At 42.0% G+C, this 16,247-nt stretch overlaps 1 protein-coding gene across 1 annotated transcript in view; it reads right to left on the bottom strand.

The window, feature by feature from the left end:
* Positions 1 to 821: 821 nt before the first annotated feature.
* The window catches only part of gatad2b (GATA zinc finger domain containing 2B), a 60,018-nt gene continuing 44,592 nt past the window's right edge, over positions 822 to 16,247 (bottom strand). Inside the window, exons 6-11 of the mRNA XM_073463347.1 lie at positions 14,709 to 14,876; positions 11,811 to 12,171; positions 10,913 to 11,115; positions 10,541 to 10,651; positions 9,947 to 10,154; positions 822 to 7,919 (exon numbers count right to left, since the gene is read on the bottom strand). Of these exons, the coding sequence (XP_073319448.1) occupies positions 7,783 to 7,919; positions 9,947 to 10,154; positions 10,541 to 10,651; positions 10,913 to 11,115; positions 11,811 to 12,171; positions 14,709 to 14,876 (1,188 nt within the window). The 3' untranslated portion in view covers positions 822 to 7,782. The remainder of the gene's footprint in view (positions 7,920 to 9,946; positions 10,155 to 10,540; positions 10,652 to 10,912; positions 11,116 to 11,810; positions 12,172 to 14,708; positions 14,877 to 16,247) is intronic.

Below are 16,247 nucleotides of genomic sequence, written 5' to 3'. Positions count from 1 at the left end.
TTACAGTAAATAAATGACTTGAGACTCGATTTGGACTTGTCTGCTTGAAACTTGGACCAAATGACTTGAGTCACATGTCGGAGGTAAAGCACCAACAGAATGGATCCTACATTTGTCAAGATGCAACCGACTGCCTGTTTGATTTGAGCCCACTGCCTCGTTAGTGCACTTCTTTCAAACCCATCGTCACTTTGTAACCATTCAAACTGTTTGTGTTAAACTGTCTTCCAGACTCTATCCCAGACAAGTGATGACATCATCAGGGTTGACAGAGCTCCTTCAAAGCCACCCAAGACATGTCTCTGTTTTCACAGGCTGAGCCTAATGATTAGAATGAGTGAGGTGCCACTTTAATTAGAATAAGATTTTTTTTTCAGGTTTATTAGTGCAACTCCACCAAACATGAAAAAGCAATAGTTTGTTTTTTCTCGTGTAGCATAAAGGGACTACAGCTGATGACATTCCTTCCACAACTCTATGTTGTAGGAAGACAGATACATGAACCTTGAACCTTGCATCATCCAATCCTTCAGTCATGAAGGCTCTAACATTGCATTTGTGTTCAAGCTGTTTGTTATTTTAGAGGCTGTAGTCTCTGCTGAACTGGAATCGTATGCTGAGATGTTTATTAAGAGTGGAGTAGACTGAAGTTGAGCGAAAGTTGGATTTTTTGGGGAGATTTGGATGAATTGTTGGTTGAACCCAGGAAGAGCTGAACAAAGAGAAGCTGACAGTGTAATGAGACTGATGCACTGTGCACAGTACCTGTCTGTACCTACCTCCATCACAAAGAGCTGAATGAAGTCACACTTGGAAGCAAATTGTTTCAACCTTTATTAAACATAGCTTGCAAGAGATAAATATTACAAAGTTATTTCCTCCAAAATTAGCTTATTTTTTCAATCAATGCATAATTGTCAATCAACTGGCAGTATTCAAACAGCATTATTTTCTTTTACTTTTTTGAAGACCGTTAAATATCAAGTATGTGCAAAAGGTCAGGATTGATGTAAGCAAAACAAAATGGACTTTAATTAGTCTCCGGTTGATTTCATCATCTGTTTCTGCTTCCCCAGATGTTTAACATTGTCAACATTATGCAAAAAGAAACGCTTCTACAGGTAAATTGAAAAAACTGAATTTGCAATTAAATGTTTCCCTGCATTAGCAACACCAACTAATAGAAGATAAAGCCAAACAGTAGAGGACCGTACATGTTGTATGCTGTCGGCAGGAAGAGAGATCACTGGGTCAGGGTCAGGCAGCAGCTGTGGCCATTGAACACAAACATCTGGTAAGATCAGAGTTTCACTGATGTAAGACATCATATGTGGATACATTCAGAATTTAGTGCCAAACTTCTGTATAAAATGGACTCTTTTTAGGCTCCAGTAGTGTTACCTCCAGAAAAACGTTCTTAGAGAGGAGGCTACGATCAGGTTAGGATCACAGCAAGGTTTTAATGTGTTCATGCCCGAGTCCTACAACTCATGATTACATGACTGACTATTTCTAATTGTTCTTGTGTATTTTTGTGTTTTTGCCTAATGATCCAGTCATTTCATTAGGCCATACTGACCTAATAATAATGTAGTTTTGAGATATCTGTGCTGCTCAAAACATTCAAAGTTGAAAGCTAGAGCAACGTCTCTTTCCAGAGTCAGAGTCTCTTAATCTCAGTCCCTGTGAGCAGCTGGAACTCTTTCAGCCTCACTAACGCTGTGTGTGACAACTGTCAGAGCAGCAGGGACAGTAGGAGGCATGGATTTATAGAAAGGTTTGTTACTGTTGACTTGTTAATTGTCATCTTTAATGCTGTGAACTGGACAAATGACTCAGCACCTACTGTCCAGTTCAACAAATTCAAAGTGTCAGCGTTCATCTAGAGCCAATGCCTGACTGCCTGAATGTGTGGGCCTGCCGAAGTGCTCAGCAGTAACGTAGAACGAACAGAACACCAGTCTGCTCCTTCTGTGAGCGGCCGGTATCAGCAAACTGATGCAGCATCTGATATCACTGGTGGTGTTCCTGAAACACCATTTTTAATGTTGCTCCAGGATGATCAATGAAACCGACCAATCATGTTTTTGTGATGTCATAGCTGAGCGACACGAGGAAAAAAACAAGTATTTTAGTTCCCTAAAGCTAATCACACAGCAACAGAAAATCCAACAGAAACACAAAATAAGTGAACTTGGTGTAAAAATAACACTTGAACAGTGTCATATGAAGCCCGGCTCCTGAGTGAGACTACTGTACTCAACACACTTAGCCATGACAGCTTTGTCACTTTTTGATAAGTTGAAATGATGCTCCCAGAACAACATTCATTCTGATGCTCTAGGAACCACATCAACACAGTGATATCAGATACACTGCACAGGGACCATGAGTTCAGGACGGTCTCTCAGTTCTGTCTATGTGATCCAACAGACACAGTGAAACATTCAAAGTGCTTTTATCTAGAGCAAGTTCACCAAACAATTCTGTCTGAAACAGTCATTTCAAGTTTCACTGCCCCGAGAGAAAACAAAAGAAATATTCAGATGTTACATGTTCGTCAGGCTGCAGGCCCCGTCCGTCTGAACCAATGAGCTCTTTCCTGCCAACTCTAACTAGTCCACAACCAAAGCGAATGCATCCAGGGAGACCGCTTCATGAAGCAGAGGAGGGGGAAAAGAATCCCAAACATTTTGCACATTTGTTACACAATAATACACAGTGATCACAAAACGAAATGACAAGCTTCACAATATTCATGGCTTTTTGTTTGCTTTTCTACACAATATACAACCATTTAATTTCTTTTTTCAGTACAAGGGAGGAAAAAATGCTTATGTACAATAAGTCATTATTACTTCAAACCTAGCAAATATCGTGTCATTTATTTCATAGTCAATACATTTGTTTATTTTTTTTTTTTAAAACTGCAATAGAAAGAAAAACAGAACTCAATTGAGACGTCAGAAAAAGAATGACTTGAAATCTAAAAATTGAAATTTGAAAAGAATCTGCAGTCCAGATACAAAGGTGTGTGGATGCATCTGCAAAAGAGCAAGAGAGACAGGAGCTTTTTTTTTTTTTTTTCTTAAACTTCAACTTGGCAGCAAAAGGAGATGCATGAGAAAAACATCGCTAAAATCAATTTGTGAGTGGCAGTAAAAATTTACCCGACATCAAAAACACATGAAAATATATCTCTACATCCAATTTCAACCATTCCACTGAAGGGAAACCGATTCTTGTTTTTTATATAATAAACAGAAATGATGTTTTCCAAGTGTAAACTTTAGAGTTTACATCTCTGAATCTAATCCTAGGTAGTTTCATATTCATGGCCAGAGTCTTCCATTTCACTGGGCTGTAAATCAAGAGATCATTCTGATGTGGTGACGGCAGGTCTGGATTCCTCAAACACATTTTCCTGATGAACCAGAACACATTCATCCGACAGTCTGGCTGCAAAAAACACCACCGACCACTGTGCACACATGGATAGTGGAGGTGTAAAGTGACATAGACTCACATATACAAACACAATGACACAAATCTCTCAACCTGGTGGCGCTCCATCAGGGACATCCATCAGAGAACCGACTGTGAGCGATACAGACGAGGCTGCAGAGCCAGAGACACCTGAAGAGACTGTGGTGCGGCTTATGGTCAGTTTAGTAACATTATAATAAACGTGAACCATTTGAAAGTAGATTCATTTTTGCAAAGTGTGTTACTGTGGTTCTGTCTTGGGTTTGACATCATTGTCAAAAGCCCTGCCCCTTCTTTAGCTAGCCTGTGCTCTACTAGCCTTGGCTAGACAAAGTGTTTCTCCCATAAAGGCTTTCTTTCATTAGTCTTTAAAAAAGCCTCATTCTATCAGACATTCTGCTAGTGAGTGCTTCATCACCATACTGTTGACATGATGTATTTCACTGTGACATGGTTGAGTGTTTAGATTTCACTAGCTGGTGCAAATGTAGTTAAGAGCACAGACAGAGAGTCATGTGTAAAATATGGCCAGAATTCAAAGGCAGCTCCAAAACTGTGGTGGCACCATACGACCAGAGCGACTGACCACTGCTGCTCTTTATCAGCTCTCCTTGGCTGTAGACAGCTACTGTTAATTCAGTTAGTTGTGGAGCTAAGTCGCCCCATTAGCTTTCTATTATTTTCTTTCATGACATTTTGTGGGTTCATTTTGTTCATTTATTTTACTCAAAGCTTAGAGAGCTTATAAAACACGGCGTACATGACCCAGCTGAAACTACAGGCTGTCAGACTATTGCCTGTTGAGGTACAAACTGGAATTGGGAGACAGGACGGGGCGGGGCTAGCTGGTTAGCATGCTAACTACAGTAGACATCTCTACGACACAGTACATAGACATGTTTGACATGAGCTGAACAAAATTATTTTGCACTGCTTACCATTCAGCAGAAAGAGCTTTAACGAGAATGAGAGTCTACAAGCTGTGTGACTTAACTTAGCATAGCATGGCTAAAAGCCAATGTCAGGATGCTAACTGCAGTGACAATAATGTTTTTTCATCATCAGCATGTTAGTATGCTAACATTTACCAATTAACACTAAACACAAAGCCCAGGTGAGGCTGATCGGGGCGTTGGTATTTGATCATAAACCAAAGAACCGGACGGAGTGACACAGCGGAACACGAGTGTCTGCACTAACTTGTACAGGGTTCAAAGATAAAGTGTGAACTGAGTGAGTGTAGCCAACACACAGATATTATCCCAAAACAACAGTAATCAATGAGTGTTCCATTCACACACATTAACATTTAGTTAGAAACACAAAGAACTGAAGGAATCCAACATGGCTGCCAGAAGGTGTGTTTGGCCACCAGCAGCACTCTGCAACAGTGTCGGTCTCGTGTCAATGATGAACCCGTGCACACTACAACCTGATGCTCTCCATCAATGTCCACGTGCACCTGTCGGGACGTGTTGGACACGATTAGACTTTCCACAGGCATCATCCTAAAATGACTCACTACGACAGTCTTTGCATTGTATTTTGCCCATTTCTAATGCTGACATAAGATTTCATAGATTAAGTGGTTTCAGCTGACAGTTCGGGAATTCTTTGTAAGCCAAGCCTTTCCCTCTTCGTCAATGGTTAGACTAATTAGACTGAAATGTGTGGGATGGTCCACTCACAGCCCTGTGTGAACTGACTCCACAGGTCCACAGATCTCTCGTCAGACCTTTTAAATATGAGTTGGGATTACTTTGGTGACACTACACTGAGAAGGAGAATCATTTTACTTAAAGGGGAATTCTGTTTTTTTTAAACCTGGGCCATATCTTAACATGTTTTGGTGTGTAAATGATTCATACTTACCAAAAGTTTTGAAAGCAGTCCAGTAGATGGCCTCATCCTCTGTGAGAAGTCTGACCGTCACTGTCAAAGTTACGTCCAATAAAAGTGCTTGTTTTGCCACAGACAGGCTGAGGCTGGTATTCTAAGTGTCTGACAACATTCAGTGAACCATTTCTACCGAGACAGACCTTTTACGAGATTTCAGCGGGCGATCTACTGGACCGATTCCAAAACTTTTAGTACGTAAGAATCATATACACACAGAAACGTGTAAATATATGGCCCGGGTTTCAAAATACCAGAATTCCCCTTTAAACAGACCTATGGTTTATCAGTTACTGCAGGGTGGAGTCAACGGGAGCCTGTACTGATGCTGCTGCAGCAGGTGTAACCTCAGCACACTGGCCACCAGGGATTTGGAAACTGACACTTGAGGTCCAACATTTACAGAGATCAACACTGGCAAGTAACTCAGGAGTGAACCATTCATCATCACTGAAACACACCTTGATGCAAACCACAGCACTCAGGACATCTCCCCTGACTCTGTGGTCAGCCATCAGCCAACATCCAGACCTTAGCCACTCTCAATTGTAACATTCTTTTCCCCTTTTTAAAAAAAAAAATGTTTTTCCAATTGGAAATATGCAAAGTGCTCCTCTGGAGTGAGGCAATTTGTGTGCAGAGTGTGCACACAATGATTGATCCATGTCTCTCCCATAAAAGATATAATCCACATCCTTTTTTTCCTCTGAAGCTAGGTATCTATACATAATCCATACAGATATTTCAATAGTTTCTGTTTTAGCTATGTTGATTATTATCGTCTCCAGGGGCTAATACCTCTCAGGTATGCCACCTTTTCATTAGGAGACGCCGCAAAAAAAAAAAAAAAAAAAAACAACAACAAAGAAATAAAGAAAGAAAAAAGGGGGCGACAGGGGGAGGGGCAACAATCAGAAAACGATCTAAAAACCCAAATGGAACAAGTAAAGGAACCCAGATTTCTAGGTTTCTAGGTACACAATCTGTGGCTGGGACACACAAAATGTGCTTCCACCTTCAGATTTGAGTTCTTTTCACTTTCTCAAAGAACGTGTGATGCCAAGGAGCTGCTGGGTAAAAAGGGTTCAGTCTGTGCATACTGGTTAACCAAAGGTATCGAGGGGGGACATGGAGGGGTCAGAGGCAGGTAGTGAGATGAGATGGACCCAGGAGGGAAAATCAACTTGCTTCTCTGTGAGAGGAGACCATCATCCTCCTGTGAATAGTTTGTAGACAACATCCTCCGGCACGTCAGCTCCCTCCTTGACTGCTGGAACGCTGACGCTGCAGTCGGGACGTCGTGCGTCCGTCAGTCCTGATTGTTAAAGTACAGTATGTCCTGCGCACATCCGTCTGGTCACTGTTCAAACCTGGAACAGGAGAGGCTGACATCTGAAATGAAGAAACTGGTGATGACCTTGTGATGGGGAATGGTGGGAGCCGACTTGCAAAGGAAAAGGTTTTCCAAACTCTGATCACATAGGATTCTATTTTGTACACATCTGCAACTTTTCTCAGTCATTTCCAGTTAATTAGCTCTGATGGTAGCAGGGGGCCTCCTCACAATTTGGGGTGCTGCCCTGAACTCCAGGTTGAACGTGTCCGAACTTTAGCTGCAAACAGCTCTTGGAACTGGCCCTTTCGACGAGATGATAGAAAATGTGGGTGCTCTGCGCTCAGTTATGTGCCCCCTTCCACACACACATTCTCCACTGGGCTCTTCATCCTCTTTTCAAGAGCGAGCCGAGCAGTTGCTAACTTAATATTGTCTGTTTTCGTTCCTATCAGTATTTTCCACTTTGTTACTTCAAGTTAGCAAGCTAACACTTTTCACAAAGCCTCAAAGTTGTTAAACTTTATGTTGCATAGCAACCAGAATGCACCCTGTTGATCTTCTGTTACTAGCAATAGTCACATCTAAGCTTTATAATTGAGTGGAGAAAAAAATCCTATATGATTGTGGCCTAACGTGGCCCTACAATGATTCACCGTCCCTCCCCACAGCAGAGGAGAGACAGCAGAGAAACAAAAAAACGGACCAAACACTTATGAAAGAAAAAAAGCATAATGAGTAATAGTAACTGAAGCAAAAATGGTAGTTGCAGGTATAATAATAGTGCTACCAACAGCGATAATAATGGGAATTATAATTGTTAAACAACGCTGACGAAGAAGATTTTTACTATAATAAGAACATTTGAGATGCACTGACAGTTTAGTGTCTTTGTCCGACTTGGTGGGTTCTCATGGGTTGGTTTAAGGTAGGCACACGGACAGGCACTGCATGCGATGGGGGGTGGGGTGGGGCGGGGATGTTGGTTGATCTGGGAGTGCTTCAGTATGGGGTACGAGGGTAGGATGGGGGGGTGGCTTCAGAGGGGCAGGAGGGTGGGGCGGGGCTCATTTCTGTCCGGTGATGGACTGCGATATGGATCGAGGTGGGATCATGTCCAACAGGTACTCTCTCTGCCGGTCTGCTAAGCTGGAGCTCTTGTGGGCCCCAACTGCCGCTGGGTTCAGATAGGCAATATTTAACCCTGTGGGAACAAGACAGACACATCAAGAGTCAGGTCTACAACCGTTTACTTCAACTTCAGGCTTTGTGTATATAGAAACAATCAAATGGTAGTTCACTTCTCACTGCAGAGATAAGCACTTCTGTATTTATAACAGTCTTCCATTAGATACAGGCTGTTAGTCCCAGTAATCATTGTTTCTACTCTGCATATCTTTTCATATTTTAATAAGATGTGTTCCTCTTTTCTGACCTGCTCAAAGGAGTCTGAAACAATGTTTTCAGGGTCAGGCAGTGTTTCATTAACTGTCGGACTGAGCAATAAATACAGTGGTAGGGACCAGTCTATCTGCTGAAAAAAGGGAGTGTACAGTACACACTCCTCTGTGTTTTTTACCCAGCATCAGTGTTTCCCACACATATATTTTGTATCGATGACTGCCCAAATTTTTAAAATCCGTCCGAGAGAACGACACCGTCCGCGATCGATTAACTAGGTGACAATCTGGACTGGTCACAATAAAATGTGCAGACACAAAGCCACATATGTCACAAGTTTTCAGGGGCCTTGCAGTTGGTATGCTGACTGCAGGAATGTCCACCAGAGCTGTTGCTTTTGAACACCCGTCAGTGCTCACAAACACGGAAACAAAAGTGTTGTGTTAATATTTTTATTGAGTGTATAATCCACTTCACGATGGACAAGTCTAACATGTATAATGTTTACGATCTTTAACATCTCAGTTTAGCTTGCTAACATTTGCTACATCACCAGTAAACACAAATAAAGGTCGAGGTTGGTGGGAATGTCATTAGTTTGGTTATAAACCAAAGAATTGGAGCAGCTGGAATGTTGACCTAATGCTGGTGCTCGATGAAACGTCAGAGGATCACCTCAGTTATGACAATTCATGAGGGAACAAGTTCAGCTAATTTTGAAACCACCAATGTCAGTCAAATGGTGGCGCTAAAAGTCAGAGGATCGTCAAAGTCGGTAGGATTCCTCCTCTGACTACCATGAATGTCAGGGCATTCAGTGTAATAGTCATTGAGACATTTTAGTCTGGACCAAAGTGATGGACCAACTGAGCGACACTGCCAACCCTTAAAGCCATTAGGCTATTACAACCAGAGAAACTAGCATGAATAGTAACGTAGTCAACCCTACTTTTACCTTTTTGATAATGTGTCTGTGGAAATGCAAGAAAAACCTAAATCCAAACTAGAACCTAGTTCTAGAAAAACCATTAGTGTCCAAAAACAAATGTAAGGATTGGTATCAGGACCAATCAAGACATACTGTGCTAAATCAGGATCAGCTACAATAATCTGACCCTGTATTTAATGTGCCCTACTGGCTTTCCTTTACAGCAGCCTGCAGTGCAGCATTTTGCTGCATATTCAAGTAAAGATTAGTTAGGAATGTGACATTTTTCATTCTGGAACAATGACTGTGAGCTCAGACAGAGGCTAGCAAAAATGATAAACTGACTTTTGCAAATCTGTCATACCTTTCTCTCTGACTGGCAAAGAGCAGTGGTGTACAAAACAAAACAGTGATGTAGCAGCTTCTTCACTGTGAGCCCCTTTAGCAGCAGGTCCAATCAGCTGTCTCTAATGTTGATTCTGGGAGTCACTTGATGACGGAACTAAATGAAACTTATCTGTTGTCTGGTTAAAGTGCTCTGTGCAGCTGGAGTCTGTATGCTGCCAAAGATCATCTGTGAGGGAAGAAACTCCACTCTGTAACACTACTGTTCAGTCAGAGTGTCTCTGTAGTTCCAACAATTCAAACAGAGTGAGACCTCTCCAATCAAACTGATGGATCCAGGCCAAATTCAGTCATATTCACATCAAATTAATAGTTTTCAATCAGGACCTTCAGTATTTCACTCAAATAGGTGAGATTTAGTAGCTACAGCTGTTTTTTCAATGTGTCAGATACATATTAAATCAACGTGTGTTGGACTGGACCGGATCGGGACCTCCCTGGTGAACACGAGATGAATCAGACACATATGTACACAGTAGGTACTGTACAGTACGAACCTGGGATGTTGTAGATCTGGCGACGGCTGTCATGCTGCAGTCTGTTGCTGCTACTGCTGCTGCTTCCACCACTGCCACAGTGCTTGGCACTAGTCATCCCCATGAGGCTGCTGGCCACTGACAGCTGGGAGGCCTGGGCGAAGTTGGACAGGACACCTCGTGCCGAGTTGGAAAGACCTCGCTGCATGGAGGCTTGAGGCTGTGGAGCCTGAGGACAGTACGGACATCCCATTAACTTCACCATCACTGCCATACAGTGCACAAATTACACAGTGGTGGTTACTGGATTCGATCAGTTATCAAGTGAAAACACCAGAGACTTGCTAGTTACAGCTCAAAATACGCTTAGTCAGGATTTATGTCGATATAAATTTGGGTTTTATGGTTCTGAATCCTTTTGGGGCTCTTGTGACATTTGAAAAACCAACATCAATATTCTGTGACATACAGTAAATGTAATTGTTAATGGTAGCTCCACTGAAAACAGAACAGAGTTCACATTTTCACATCAATTCATCCTGAGCAGTTTTTTCACTCCAAAGCTACAGGCAGACAAACTCACTAATCCCATTATAGAAGTGAAGGTGTGTGTACCTGGCGGAGGGCATGATGTCGGATCATGGAGTCAGTCTTGGAGGCGTTGGGCCCTGTAGGGGCTGAGCTGGGAGAGAGGGCTGCCTGCTGCTGCAGCCTCTGTTCAATCTCCTAAGATGGAGGCATCATACATTCAGGAAATCCCATAGATAGTACATTCACGAACATACATTCATCATACCTTGTGGCCTATGGTGGTTTAAAAGCAACAGCTGCACCGAAACCCATCAGACACCTTAACTACTAGCTGAGTTAGTGAGTTTTTGGCAGGATAAAGAAATATGACATAAAAAATAACCAACTTCTTAACAGGAAAACTACAATAAGAGTAAGAGTGCGGCCAACAGGGTGCAGAGGGACGGTGTTACTGACCTGCTCCTGCTGCAGGGCCTTCACAAAGGCGTTCTTGAGCCTGTTGGTGTGCTCCGCCTTTAGAGCCTTCTTCTGATTGGACGTCATGCACTGCTCACAGAGGATTCGCCCGCTCTTCTCTTGCTTCCAGTGGGGGGTGAAGTCAGTTCTGCACTGGGCGCAGAAGAAAGGCTCCATGCGGGCCAGTGTCCCTCTGAGTTTACCTACAGAGAACACTGTGCTTTAGTCCACACTGACAATCTGAGGTGACGGGCAGATGGCAGATTCTGAGTGTACAGATCTCCTCACATCCTTCTTAAGTAGAGAAGGTAGGAGCACTGTAACTCCCCTTTCAGTGATCTTACAACCTGAGGTCAGTGAGGTTTAGTTTGGTATGTGGTCAGAAACAGGTAGCTTTCTCTATGTCAGTGTCTGGACTCACTGTATCCAACAGTGTGATCTCACTGGGCTCCACGCTAGCTTTGTTTTGTGTAGCACTGGTGCTCCCCCCTGACAACATGAGGAGTACAAAATTTAGGAGCACCACTTAAAAAGGTCACGCAACACAACACATTTATATTTTTTCCCATCGCAACTGTTACTGACAAATCCTTTGGTAACTGATTGAAAGTTTACAAGAAATAACAAAGTTCTGTTTTCTTTTTAAGTAAAAAGTCACAAAGTAAAGTAGTGCTGCAAGAGGAAGTCATTTAAATAGATCGGCTGCCCCTAAATAAGGAGTATTGTAGAAATGCTGCTCCTGACGATGATGATGATGATGATGATGATGATGATGATGATGATTTAAAAATCAAGGGGGCCTTTTTGCACAGGTGCTCATAGTTCAAAAATGTAGTCACACACTGACGTTCAGACTAAACAAGAATGATGTGAAGAGTGATGTGTGTCAGCTGCTTACCCTGACTGTCGAGCACACTCTGCACCACCTCCTCCAGGCCCACCATGTAGATGAACTCGCTGTTGGCGGCAGAGGGCAGGAAGTGGAGAAGTGGGGCGGGGGGTTTGGGTGGAGGGATCTCCAGCAGGGTTTTCTCTAGCTGCTTCCTCAGGGCCAGCTTGGCCGCCGCCTGGCTGCTGGCCTGGTCGGCCATGGAGCTCACCCCTCCGCTGGCTGAGCTGGACATGGTGGATGGGCTGACGGCCGAAGCGCCGCCCAGGCCACCCCCGACCCCGCCGGCTGCCGCCGCCTGCATGTGGGCCAGGTTCATGTACATCGCACTGGAGCCTGAGCGCTGGGAAGCTGCCACCTGCTGGCTGGCCTGCAGGGACACACACATTCCCTGTTGCTTAGCAAAATCACATTTTTAAAGTTTGAACGCTGCCGTCACAAACTGCCACATCTGCTGCCTGGCCGTGTCGAAGTCAGGTCAGGAGAAACTTTGCTACTGTTTGCCCTTGAAAGCATTTATATTTATACATATATATCAGTTTTTAAGCGCCAACATGTTGAAGTGCTTCCTGCACCTCTTTAAGTTTCATTCTTCAAACAAGAGCTGGACTTTCCGGACACCTCTGAATGACGCATCAGGTTTCATAGTAACATTATAACTGTGATATGACAGGCAGCAGACAGTCCAACATCTATTACTTAAACATATTTTGATAATAGTAACATAAAATACCAAAGTATTATTTGGTCTTGCAGTGTATTTTGGTTTGCATCATTACTGTCTTGGTCTTGTCTCGGCTGACCATCTGCCACATTTCAGTTAAGAGTAATAAACTTACTGTACAATCTAGTTAACATAATCAATCAGGAGCTGCAGTCATCCTTACAGACCCGCTGAATAGGTTAAGAATAAAAAAACATGAATTTGGTATTATTTAATAGGTTATCAAGATTATTTCATTAATCACCTGGCAACAACACGCCAACTACTGGTCACTCATAGAGGGTCAACATTACATTGATGATAACATTCATTCATTAATCATATTTATAAGAATAATTCTTGATCCACTTCTGGTGAACATCTGCACACCCAGTGGATCTATGTAGTGTGTGGTCTCAGACAGGGCCACTCTTCGTGAAGTGAAGTCTTGTGTGTGATACACAAGAGTGCACAGGTTCTTCAGGGTTTCATAGACAGTGCTGTCAAAAGTAACGTTAAATCGAAAGTAAAGGTAAAAGTAGAACAATCGTTCACTTCTAAAGACAGCTTGCATTCAAATGCGGATATTTTAGGAAGATTCCACTGACTTGCCTACTTCCCCAGATTTTGGTATAAAATGTCAGAAAATGTTGAAAAATGTCGATCAGATTCCCTTTAGCGTCATACAGGAGCAAAGAAACCAGAAGGTATTCGCAGTGAAGAAGCTGGAATCAGAGAATCATTGACTTTTTTTTGCTTATGAAAAAAATGGTGATTTAATATTTGACAACTAATCGTTTAATCATTGCAGCTGTAGTCTGTTTGAGAAGACTGCATTTTGGACTGGTTCTTACTATTCTCAGGTCAGACTCTGACTGGCTTGGATCCCTTTTGGGTAGAGGTTTTTTTGAGAATGAATTCTAGGACATCAGAGAAAAAAAAAGACGCTCATTTTGATCTGTATCATTAGGCGCTGTCAGGTTTCCACAATGTTTCTCATCAGGTACAACTCGTGAACACCTGAAGAACCTCTATTGGGAACTCTTTCCTGGGAACAGGTGTGTGTTACCTGCTGCTTAAAAATAGAAATAAACAGCACTGTTTTTAAAAATGAACCATCACTGTCCAGACAAACGGATCGACCACATGACTGCTGACTGCAGTTCAAGTAATTTATGTGGTTACAAATGTCAATGTGACTTTAAAAGAGATTTTCTGACTTCTGGAGCAGAGCAGAGCAGAGCAGAGCCTGGAGGTTCTGGCTTCACTTTGGCTCACTGTGATGACAGTGAACATTAACAAATAAAGCCTGCTGTGGATACTGGGCATCAGATATGTGTTTGTGTGCTGCTCTCTATTCTAATCTAAAGTTTTTGTTACTTTCGATTAAAATGACATTTGAAGAAACCATCACCTCGAGACAAACTGTGTTGAGCAGATACACTAAGTTCACATTTCTGTCACTGTATGACATTATTAAATGCATTTAGTCTGACTTGAGCCCCTTTCTCACATGCACTGTAACTTTGGATTTATCCATAGTTTGCCTGGAGGAGCTGCATGTGTGAACACACGTCTGTATTATTTGCCCCGGACTTTACATTGCCAAGTCCTCAGTCCGGGTGAGCCACATGTGTGTACAGAGCAGACAGTTGTCCGGAGTGAATTCACAGCATGTCGACGACATGTAATCTTTCGTGTTAGTGCTGGTTTAATCAGCTGTAACACATACTCAAACATAAACCAGGACATGTGAAATGGCAGTTAAACTGCTCATTGTCACATCAGACATCATCTGCCCAGAATATTTCCCCGCTCAGTCTCTCGGGCTTCCATTCACGCTGCTGCTGGACACAAATCCAAAATGCTGCAGCTTTCTTTCTACGGTGGGATCTTCGTGCACGGAGTGTAGCTGCTTTGTACTCTTCTCTGCTTGTCTGTATATTACTCTCCACACTTTCGTTGATTTTGTGGATACGTTCAAATATGTGTGGTTTTGATATCAACGGAAACACAGTCATCATTACAGAGCAGTCTGTAGCATCCTACCCAGGCCCCGCCCCCAGCCCAATGTGTGAATACGCGTGACATGAACAATCTCCTGTTGTGTGCTGATTGTGTGAACAAGCAAATGTGGACAATATCCTGATCTGATTCTCTGTCCGGAGTTCATATGTGAAAGTGGCTTTGGTATGAATCCATACCTGTTGGTAGCTGACGGGATTGCCCATGCTGGAGCTGGAGCGAGACATCCCGGGCTTGGAGGAGATCCTCTGGCCCTGCAGCTGGGCAGGGTTGGGGGCTATCACTCTCTGGGACATCAGCATGGGCGGTAGGTTGGCATTGGCTGCTGACCTGATGACTGTGTGACCCTGCAGAGAAGAGAAAACAGAGAGGACTTTGATGGAATGAAGTGAAGAGGCTTATCTAAGAGACAATTCATTTTGATGGACAGGAGTCTGTTCAACATTCTGGTTTTCTTAATGTCATCACACATGCACCACAGAGGTCCTCCTCTATAACAATATAAAGTTAAACTTGTAATCCAATGTATAGGTTTATATATATATATATATATATATATATATATATATATATATATATATATATATATATATATATATATATATATATATATATATATATGTTATTATGCAGCACTGTTACTGGCACTATAGCAACATTCCACAGAGGTTAGTGTTGGATTGTGCAGTCCAACAACACCAACAGAGTGATGAGTCATCTCAGTGTCTTAGGGCACGTGGGCTGGTCTTGAAACATTGCTAACAACTGGTTAGCATGGGTTATTTATCAGACATCCTGGGAATACTCAGTTAATCAGTTAATTTAGTTCTATCCGTGTTCAGTCATACATCAGTATTAATGAATCAATAAAAAGTTATCTTAAATTACAGCACTGTAAAAACAAACTGTTTACAATTATACAAAGTTAGTGTACTTCAAACTTTCACTTGACTGAATTTGAGAAGACAAGTTGAGGTGATTCAAAACACATGAACTCTGGTCATATAAACTTGATAGGTGGTACTTAAATCCTTTAGTTTATGTAATTTAATCTCAATTCAGTAGAATTTTCTAGTTGAGTCAACACATTTCTTTCATCTGGAATTCAAAAGCTGTAAATACTTCATGTACAGTTCAGTTTATCCAACTTACTTATGTCAACTTGATCACACAAATAAATGTGATAATAAATGAACCCTATCAACAGCTTGCTATCATTGACTTAAAGTACCCAAAGAGTGTCCAGTTTATCATCAGGTCCATCTTGCTAAAACTACCAACAGTCTCATCCAGCAGTGCTGTAATAACCTCTCCCTTCATGGAGCTTCTAATAATAATAGTAATAATAATAATAATAATAATAATAATACATTTTAATGATACAGCTCTTTTCATGATACTCAAAGACACTTTACGTGATCACACTGTAAAAGCAAACAACACATTAAGAAAAATGTTCAATTTTTGTTCAAACTGTCTTTGAGAGGTATTGATTTGAATTGTACTGTATATTGCTGATATATTACTGATGTAAACCAGGTGGACAGATTATTGGAAACACCTAAAAGTATGACACAATACAATTCAACATGAGGTTTGCAAGATAAGCTCTTTTTAACAATATAACAATGCATTTTATTGTCACCTCCATGAAGGGAGCATTTATTGCTGGGTTGTTATGTTAACCCACCAGGTTTACTGAGCATCCATGTTACAAA

The sequence above is a fragment of the Pagrus major genome, chromosome 3 (assembly GCF_040436345.1).
Source record: "Pagrus major chromosome 3, Pma_NU_1.0".
Classification (NCBI taxonomy): Eukaryota; Metazoa; Chordata; class Actinopteri; order Spariformes; family Sparidae; genus Pagrus; species Pagrus major.
Note: the sequence above shows the minus strand (reverse complement) of the source record. Positions and strands in the feature narration are given on the sequence as shown.